This window comes from Ascidiella aspersa, chromosome 3 (assembly GCF_963924565.1).
Source record: "Ascidiella aspersa chromosome 3, kaAscAspe10.2, whole genome shotgun sequence".
In the NCBI taxonomy this organism is placed as follows: Eukaryota; Metazoa; Chordata; class Ascidiacea; order Phlebobranchia; family Ascidiidae; genus Ascidiella; species Ascidiella aspersa.
Window position 1 is genome coordinate 3,516,766 of NC_139449.1, and position 10,353 is coordinate 3,527,118.

Consider the following 10,353-nt stretch of genomic DNA (forward strand, 5'->3'; position numbering starts at 1 on the left):
GGTCACCTCCGCTCCTGACTTGCTACAAAGAGACGATTAACAAGGAGGACATTCTCATCCAATGGACGATGTTTGACATCCTGGAGGAAGAAGACGAAGAATTTCTCCGGACCTCTTTAAAGACAGGGATAGTGATCTGTAGCAGTTTGGACTTTGGGACTGTGACCCCGTCAACTCTGGCCGCCTGTCAACAGCTTGCCGGCTGAATCACTCATGTTGTCAATTTAACTTTCCGCCGCATGTTGAAATTTGGTTCGTCGTATGGCAATTTCCTAAGTCGTGTTATGTGTCATGTTTTCTAACGAATTGTAATTATTAACATCAGGCCGATGAAGGTTATATAAGAAATGTTTTCAATTGTTAAATCAGCAGTCTCACTGTTCACTTCTGGCGTCCAGATCGCGTACGTTACGGAGGTATATTTATTGTACGTATATCGCAAGTACCTGTAAGTACTGTTCGTTTGTTTGTTTATTTGCAATAAATACTATTTTATTGTGGCCAAATCCCACAACTGTTCATTTTACGTTCCAAATGCGAACACGGTAGAAAAAGATGAACAGAAAACCACACAATGGCTATCGAGTCAGTTGACCCTGAAGGTATAAGGAATTACTGAAAAAATATCAACAACAAACTAAAGAGATACGAGTCAAGCGTTTTGCTAGACTTGCAATTCCAACAACAAAAGACAATATTCGCTTTGCTTGTACCGTATTCGTGGTAAAAGAACAAACATATTCAACAAAATATACTTGAGTTACATGAAAACTATGCTACTTACAAAACTGCTCAGTGCGAGTTTAGCAGTTATTTAGTCTGATTATTGTCTGATTGGAAAAGCTAATTTGACTTAATTATTCCACGACTTAAGGCTTAAGCGTTAAAAATACTTTTCGAACTAGAAAATACGTAGGGTTGCAAAATTTCCGGTAATTTTGAGAGCCGAAACTTTCCATGGAAATTTTGGGAATTAACGGGAATTTTAAAAAGTTTTCGGAAACTTTTAAAACAATCTTAGTTTGATATTAAAACAGGAAAATAATGGTCTTATACTGTTTAGATTAAAAGTACTATGTATAACTAAAATACTTAAGAACATAGAAATACATGGTTTAGTTTATTAACTGCAAAAATAAATAATTACCACCAATTTGTTTTTTTACAAACAAAAACAACACTGACAGGTCTGGGCCAAAATATCCCCAGCTTATGGTAGCTAAATCTTTAACATTTGTTGTTTTGTGAGTTACAAAGTCGTTGTACTAGTTCAGGGTCGGCAACCTACGGCCCGCCAAGGTAATTCATCCGACCCGCCGCCTATTTGATAAAATAGACACGAGTCCATTTCAAATACTTTTTGACTATTTTAACTACGTAAGAGCAAAAAAATTTTCCGCTACGCACGAATGATCTTTATACATCCGGTTGGTTTACGTTTTGTAATGTCTTTTCAATTCTTCTTTACCGTTGCGGCGTGGAAGGCTGACAAGTGCGTCGCAGACAAACGGAATACGTATTTAATTTTTTTTGACCTTTCTAACATTTTATTATTTACGGCAGTGTAATGAAAACTTAAAAGAAATACCGGTATACCAAAAAAAAAAATCAACACTTCGCTCGACAGGTACGCCCAGACTTAAAAACTTAGCAAATATTGAATTAGATTAACCAATAAAGTTATCGCGTTTCTTTAAAGTAGCTTCATTTCACTTTTTATCAATAGTATGGATGACGACGTGTGGACTGTGGACTCGAATTTTACACCAAACAAATGCTTTTTGTTGCACTGTGCGCCAACATTTACTGCCCCCTTAAATGTAATTGAACAAGTCTTTTAGTGCAAAAGAAAATACCCGCCTTATTTACAGTTGTTTAACACTTTAATAACAATTCTTAGTTACTTATTGTGCGGCCCACAGAGACCTTTCTAGTTTGGTTTAGGCCCGCGACTAGAAAAAGGCTGCCGGTTAGCATCTCCTCATGCTCGTCTAGAAATGCTCAAAATAGGTTTTTAATATTTTTCTGGTTGATGAAATCTAACAAATGTTTTAAACATAACAAATGCCAAATTAAAAAAATTCCCAATATTCCCATTATTCCAGGGTCCTTCAAAATTCGCGGAAAGTTTCCAAAATTCCCGGAAACTTTCCACCCCTTTATAACCCTAAAAATACGTTTTATGAAATCGCCGTTTAGCTTAAATTTCACCAAAGGTTATCTTGACTCTGCAACTGATAAACTCGTGTGTTAATAAACTTTCTGAAACTGTATTTTGGGACAACGAAAAAAAATATGCCACAAAACCTTAGGCTAACCAAAAGCCAAAGCAATTACAAAACTTGTCGGAAAAAAGGTGTTTGTATGTAAAACTAAATGTCAGTCATACATATTTCGTAAGACCCTGGTAACTTTGATAAGTGCCTCAGTCTTTGTCCAGAACGATTTTATTTTTTTATTTTTAAAAGGCAAACCTAGTTTAAAGACTTTTTGGAAACCCTGTTATTCACAGTTTATCAGGGTTGCAAATATATATACAACGCAAATCACTAAACCATCTTTTGCTTGAATCTCCTATAGCAAAAAATAAAAATAAACAAATATACTCATTTCTCCGTTTGTTAATTCACAACGATTGCCGCACTATTGTCGAATAGAAATCGGCAATTTCTGGAAAATTAGATGTAACAGCCACAATTCAAAAAAGAAAATGTTTCGCTGCTGTTAAAACATAAAATTAGTTGTATTTTGTCACTACAAAAGGTGGAATCAGCTTACTTTTTACAAGGTAAACTCCGCTGCCCCTACAGTAACACCTGACGTTCATAATAATATATCAATGACACAGCAGACTTTATTTCCCCTAGTTACGGGAATGAAATAGTGTGCATATAGACTTCAGGAATGCACGGAATATTTCAACATGTGCTATGTTCAACTTTGCGATTTACAGTGTGCTGTCTTTGATTCGTAGAGTTTTAATTCGCTTGTAGTAGACCGTAAGCAAAATAAAAATACCGTCAAAAAAAAACAAATACAACTCAGGGTAAAAATGAGATATAGACGGACATATCGGTTGACTGATATATTTTACCAGTACTTTACCCTTGCCGACATACAAGTATCGGTAAAATTGGAGCGATATTTCACAATAAAAACACTATAGAGTGTTTAAGTTATTGAAAACAGTGAATTGACTGCACTTCAGTCAAGTCATAGAATTAAGTCATTACAACACTGAGTTTTTGTGCTGTGGTTCTATACTTTAAACCAGTGTTTCTTAAACAGGTGAATGGTTCACCCAAGGGTGAATAAAAATTTTGCATGGGTGAACCAACAAAAAGGGGTGAATAAGGGTGAACCGTCAGAAATAGTTAATAGCTCTGCAGTAAATTGACTAACTGTTGTTTTGGTGTGTTTTTTTGGCTTATTGTAATAGTGAAGTTGGCTGCTTTGAGTGTATAAGTACAAAAAATTGGTGACTGCGTTCTGTGCTCCTGTAGCTTTATATCTCTGGACTCAAAAAGTTATAGCTTCCAATGGTAAAACTTAGCTTAAGTTGATTTTAACAATTATCGAAACAACCTAACTTATTTTGTGCTGTTATATAGACGAGATAGTTTTGTCATATCACGAGACAAGGGTGAATGAAGTTTTCTTCAAATTTTGTAAGGCTACGCCGAACCAGTCGTTTTTATCAACGTTGTTTCGTTTTTATAAACGTTTTTTTTTATCAACCAGTCGTTTTTATCAACGTTTGTTTGGCTTGGAAGTCTAAACACGTCTACGCATCTTAACCGCGCTGAGTTTGTTTGTATTTCATGTATATTTGTGCTAAGTGCGTTGACAATTTAAACAGAGACATCAAAATATCGCAACGGTATGACGTACGTATTGGGTTTTTATAAGCCCCACAACATCTTGTGTTATTCCCACGATATACGCTTAGCCTACGCCCTACGTGATGTCTGCAAATTTTGTGTTAAAGTTCACTGACTTACCATTGTCTGAAATCCAAACTCCGTGTGCAAATCATGTTACCCTTGAAACTTTGAAAGGCTGTTTCTGTGTAATTTCCCTTGCAGCAGAATTTTGAGAGAGTTTTCATATTATCATTTTGAAATCCGAGTTGTTGTATTTAACCTACGTTTAAACGTTTTGCAAAGATATTTTTGTAATAGGTTTTAACCTTATAAAACTGCCTGTAACGTTGCTGCTCTATTATTTGGCGATTGCTATGTAGTTCGCGTTGAGTATAAATGCTGTTATTTCGAGCAATATGCATTTTAACGCCCGCTGCTTGTTACATTGTTAAGTGGTAAACTGTCGTTACGGTTACCTCTGAGGGCTATAGTTTGCTTCCAATAGAGGGAATTTTTGCGCTTGTAGGTGCAAATTTGAAAAAGACATGGCATTCATCATAGGACTAAGCTTTAAAAGACTTCCGTTGCTTTATTTTTAGTTTATTCCACACTAAAACAAATTTCCAAGATTTAAGCCAACCTCAGCGCATTAAACAAGAAAAAGGTTATTGGCTTGCTTTTCAAAATTCCGCCAGGTGTCACTTAGTGCTGGGCGCAGTTATCTAAACAAAATTTGATTTTACTTCACTCCAATGTAAAAAGAGATTAATGTAACTTATATTGTTTAAGCGTGTAGGCTAAATCGCCTGTTACAATAAAGCAAGGTTAATGACAAGTTTTATACAAGTACCAATAGCTTTGATCCTTTACGAGTTGTTTGCTGGAAATATAGTCGCTTTTTCATGCCGGTTACCTAACTTTCAGGTATAAGGACGTGACAAAGCTAAAAACATCTGAATTGCGAAACTTTTCAAACTTTGTACAATTATGATGACGTTCAGGTTTAATTTTGGAATCACCCCTACCCTGGGAAGCATGCATCTGCCGCGAAATAAGGTATATAAGCCGGGCTGTGGACACCAGTAGTCATTCTGTTTTTACCACAGAGTTAAATTGGACCAAGTTGAAAGATGATCTCAATCGCCATTCTTCTTTTTGCCGTGGCAGGTAAGTCGAGATTTCGATAAAATGAAGTATGATGTGTTCGAACTTGACTTTTAAGGCAATTTCGGTGGACGAAGGGGGTTTAAGTGTTGTAAAAAGATTGGGCGATTGCTTAATACGCTTACGCTTAAAATTTATTTAAATTTGCCGATAAAACGCCTAAACACCATAGGATTTGTATACCACCAAAGTAGATTAAAGTAAATTTGCGATTACCCATAATAGTAGTTTTAGATGTCGGCTTTCAAACAAGATATCACAGACTAAAGTACCGTAGTTTTAATTCGTTAGATTTGTTAAAATCGCTTCTCAGCAAAAGTTTCCCCAAATTTACGAAAATTGCGGAAGCTTTGCGAAGACATGGCCGATATTTATTAAAATTGACTTTATTAATGCTACTGTCTTACTTCCTCTTTGTTCACTTTAAGCTTGCAAAAAAAATTGTGAAGACAATAGGGTTGCCAAAACTTTTGAACTTACGACCAGAATTTGGGTTGCTGAGGGAACGTTGAGAAACACTGATCCATGGTATTGGTAGGCTACCATGGGCAAGTCCGTACTAACCTTTGCTCCTTCTAACAATCAGCTTTAGCTCGCCTATATATTTTCTTCTAAAGTCACGACAAAAATCTCCATTTGTTTTTCGTCAGAAAAGATGTGACTTCGAGCGGTGACAATAAACTTTTACACTGTTCTTAGTTCCTGCCCTTTGCGACAACCGCATCGTCAGCGGTAATGACGTCACATCTACGTCATTCGCCCCGTGGCAAGCGTCACTTCAGGTCAGCGGAAGCCATTTCTGCGGTGGTTCCCTCATCAGTGCCACCAAAGTGATGAGTGCCTGCCATTGCTCCCAGTCGTAAGTTCAAAACTCTTTTAAACAGGGCTGCGACGTCGGTTAAAAATGAAACGAGTTCAACTCTGGCCAAAAGTGCGTTTTTTTGCCCTAGTCCTGGCCCTACTCTACAGCCCTGTATTTCACCCATTTATGTAACTAAAATCAGCAAAATATTTAGAAATCTACTCATAGCGATATGACATACACCAACAAAACATAGTTGAAAATTTTTTCCACAAAATGCTATTTCACTGCTTTAGAATTTGCAGTTTTCGGCCTTATTAGTTTTGATATTTGGTACTGCGCATGCGCATGAGCACGTCGGAATCGGGACTCGGCTAGTCTTAAGTAGCCTTACTCGGGTCCAGAGTCCGGCTCCAACTCTGCCATCCTGCATTTCACCCATTTATGTAACTAAAATAAGCTAATTATTGAGAAACCTACTGATAGGTGATAATTAGCCCGACTTCGCTCCGACTCCGTAGCCCTGTATTCAAACATCAGCTGACGTATCTGCTGTAAACATTTAAGGCCTTATATAGCAGGGATGGCGAAGCTTTCCATCGCGCGGGTCACAAACACGACCTTATTACTCACTAAATTCACAAGTGGGTCGCGCTAATAATTATATTTACAGATCCCTCACTGTTGTATTGGGAACAACCCAGTACAAGAACCCAGGGCAAAGCTTCTTCACCACCAATTTCCTCTGCCATCCTTCGTACAGCTCCAGAACCATTGATTACGATTACGCAATTATCACCATTTCCGGCGCTTCTCTCAACTCTGCTGTAAGTCTTTAATGTTGTTTTAAACGTAGGAAAACACAAATGTTTTGGTATATTTTTATCGCGATGCGATTCCAAATGACGACATAACTATGTATAAACAAGCAAATAAGATAAAACGGAACGTTTGAATGCAATACAGACACCACCCTAGTAATAGACGAGTCTCGATACTATCACCGAACATCGGGTATCGGCTTTGATCCGATATAACTCTGCTGTAAATATTTTGTGTTTTTTTAAAACAGCAAAATTTATACATGGAGAAACTAGTAGCATAGTGTTGTATACTGTATAAAACTCTATATTATGGAGTGAAATACAACAAAACCATGGTTGTACATTCAATTTTCGAACAAAATGTTTATCTACAAAGTTTGCTACGGCCTTAAATTAAGTCACTCCTTAAAGCTGAGGTATTTGTCGATCTAAATCGATTAAAAATAGCCTACTGATTTGATGGAGTTTTAGTTCACTTTGTAGTTCGTCGTATGTTGACTATCCAACAGAATGTTTATTAAAATATATTATCACACCTCTTAAGTCACTGTTAATACTATTGCAACCCCTCGTAACTTATTATAAAAATACTGACTTTTATTGAGTTTTAGTTTATTTGCATTTTACCACTTTAAATTCCGTTGTCTACAGGTTCAGCCAATTACTGTCGCCAGCAAGGAATACGCTGCCGGAACCCAGGCTCTCATGACCGGATGGGGCAAGACCAGTGGAGGAATTTTCGGACAAATCCCAGACAACATGCAGTACGCTTACACCTATCTCATTTCTGAATTGCAGTGCAAAGCAACCTGGGGTTCTCAGGTCACTGATCGCATGCAATGCGCCAATGACGAATCCAACAGTGCTTGCAACGTAAGTATTTTATTATTTATAATTTGTACGGTAGCGCAAAGTTGGTCTGGCGCTCTTAAGGGTGGTCTTTTTTTGCTTTTAATGTGATTGCTTTTGCTTCAGTATGGCGTTATACCTTTGCTCGGTCATAAGGAACTATGTAAGTTTACTGAGAAGGATAATAATTCAGGCCTCCATTAGATATTCTTTAACAAAGATCAAAAAACGTGTTCGTTAAAGTTGTAAAATTTTAATAAAACATTGTATAAATTTAATTATAAAGGGGTTCTTCTACCCTTTTATAATTGATACAACGCCTCTGGCAGCAACAGTATATTCATTATATAAATTAAACCGAAAAAAGAATTGTATGTTAAAGCTATGGTTTTCATTTTAGTTTGTAATCTTTTTAGACTACTTATTTTAATTGCAATTTTTCCCTATAGTCGATCTATCGTTTTAAGCTTTACTCATAATCCAAATCAAAAAAGTTAACTCTTATCTATTTTAACAGGGAGATTCTGGCGGTCCATTGGCTGTGAACGATGGTGGCACTTGGGTCTTGGTTGGAAACACTTCATGGGGAGCAAGCGGTTGTTCCACAACAGCACCTTCAGCTTGGTCCAAGAACTCAGCCATATACCCATGGATCCAGACCAATGCTGGCATCTAAATGTCATCCAACAGTTGACCATTAAGCAGTGAAATAAATCCTGCAGAGAAATAAATGTTGTGATTGATTGCTAATTAGGTCTAGACCAGGATAGGCAAATAATATTGACAGGGGACGCATTGGAATAAGCAAGTATCTTGAATAAGAAAGGACAAGGTCAAAAGAGAACGTTAAATACGCATATTAAAACTAAAAATGCTTGGGTAACATAAGTTGCCTTAGCGTAAAGAGGCTTTTACTCTTATGTAAAATGAGTCTCGGATTGGATTATATTACTCTACAGGTGTGAATTGGCTTGCGGGCCTAGTTCGTCCAGGTCTTGCCTAGAACGTATTTCATAGATCAATTTTCAGAGGATATAGGTTTGTTCAACAAAAGGTATTTTGTTACTGTTCAATTTGGGACAAAGTCTCAAGCAGTACTAACCGTAAAATAAATAAAAAATAACATAAAATACAGGAAAACTAGTAATCATTATGACTTCGGAGAAAAGAACGTTTTGAGTGGATTGCAAAATTTTAATATGAAAACTCAAATAAGCACAGCTCAATAGTTCTGCATAGAGTAATCTTGTGCGGTTTTGTCGAATAGCCATTTTAAACGAGACTCTCAAATCACGCCTTTAAGGGATAACACTAATTTACGGAATGATGAACGGTCGGAATGGTCGGAACGCTCACTAATTTACGGAATGGTCGGAATTGTCGGAATGGAATGAATAGGGCCGAAACTAATTTGATGAATGGTCTGAACGGAATGAACTGTCGGAATAGAATGAACTGTCGAAATGGAATAAATGACGCTGTAGGAACAGAATGAACTGTCGGAATAGGTTTTATGCACACCTGAGGTTTACAAACAACTTAACTTATTTCAAAATTGGGCGCTGGTCTAGAATCCTACCACAACGCGCATTATTTGGGTTAGGTTGCGGGTTAGCGTTTGGGTTAAGGTGGGTCAAGTATTATTATTAAATAAAGAATATAATAATACTTGACCCTCCCACACCCAAACGCTAACCCGCAACCTAACTCAATTTTGTGCGTTGATTTCATAACTGTGGTAGGATTCTAGACCAGCGCCCAAAATTGGAATTTGCAATTAATTAATTCAGGTTCGTTTCATTCCGACATTTCATTGTGTTCATACAGCTTTGTTCATTTCATCCCGACAGTTTATTGTGTTCATACAGCTTCGTTCATTCTATTCCGACCATTCATCAAATTAGTTTCGGCCCTATTCATTCCATTCCGAAAATTTTGACCATTCCGTAAATTAGTGAGCGTTCCGACCATTCCGACCATTCATCATTCCGTAAATTAGTGTTACCCCCTTTAGGTGACAGACCATAGTTAGATGATAACTTAAGTAGGCTACGGTATGGTACGATTTTACATCGCCATTGGCAAAATAGGTTCGTATAACTTCCTGTAATTTTACTGTGGTGTCGTCCTTTTAATTTAATGCTGAGTTTTTAAACCTTTTATCATTCATCACGGGGAAATGAATAATATAAATTCATGGTTGGTTAAATTCATGTTATGCCTGACTGGTTTTGTTGTTTGTCAATCAAGTTTTTTTGTGAAACGACTGGAACCGAAAAAAAGAGCTTTAAAGTTAAAAGATGATGTTTAGTATGAATGATTGAAAGGAGGCTTTAATAGACGTTTAAACAACTTTGATTATGGCTTTATACTTACAGTAACAACTAGTCTAGCAACAACATTAAAAATCATGTAAAAAATTGGGCGCTCGTCTAGAATCCTACCACAACGAACATTATTAGGGTTAGGGTGCTGGTTAGCGTTTGGGTTTGGGTGAGTCCAGTAATAGTGTTAAACAATATTACTTGACCTACCCACACCCAAACACTAACCGACACCCTAACCCACGTATTTTGCATTGCTTAATAATTAATTTAACGTTGTGGTAGGATTCTAGACCAGCGCCAAAAATTGTATTATTCATCATAGAACTTCATTTTCAGCACTGCAAATTTTATAAATAGGGACTCTTCGGTTTATGTATGGATTGCAGAAGGCCGGGTGTTACTCATATAGAAATACTGCGCTGGTCTATCCTGCCACTTTTTAGTGTGTGGAATTAAAGTGTTAACATTGTTTGGGTTCGGCAGGGTGAAGTGTTATTGTCATATTTATTCTCCCATACATTTCA

At 37.0% G+C, this 10,353-nt stretch overlaps 1 protein-coding gene across 1 annotated transcript; it reads left to right on the forward strand.

Annotated features, from left to right (window-relative positions):
* The first annotated feature begins 4,993 nt into the window (after nucleotides 1–4,993).
* Nucleotides 4,994–8,178, forward strand: LOC146158132 (chymotrypsin-like protease CTRL-1). The gene is made up of 5 exons (XM_083383800.1): nucleotides 4,994–5,030; nucleotides 5,727–5,886; nucleotides 6,503–6,656; nucleotides 7,305–7,526; nucleotides 8,020–8,178. The coding sequence occupies exons 1-5, from the start codon at nucleotides 4,994–4,996 to the stop codon at nucleotides 8,176–8,178; spliced, it is 732 nt and encodes a 243-aa protein (XP_083239926.1).
* Nucleotides 8,179–10,353: the final 2,175 nt, after the last annotated feature.

Coding starts and splice junctions, on each gene's coding strand:
- LOC146158132 (XM_083383800.1), top strand. CDS start 4,994: ATGATCTCAATCGCCATTCTTCTTTTTGCCGTGGCAG. Junction 5,887..6,502: donor GCCTGCCATTGCTCCCAGTC/GTAAGTTCAAAA, acceptor TTATATTTACAG/ATCCCTCACTGTTGTATTGG. Junction 6,657..7,304: donor GCGCTTCTCTCAACTCTGCT/GTAAGTCTTTAA, acceptor CGTTGTCTACAG/GTTCAGCCAATTACTGTCGC.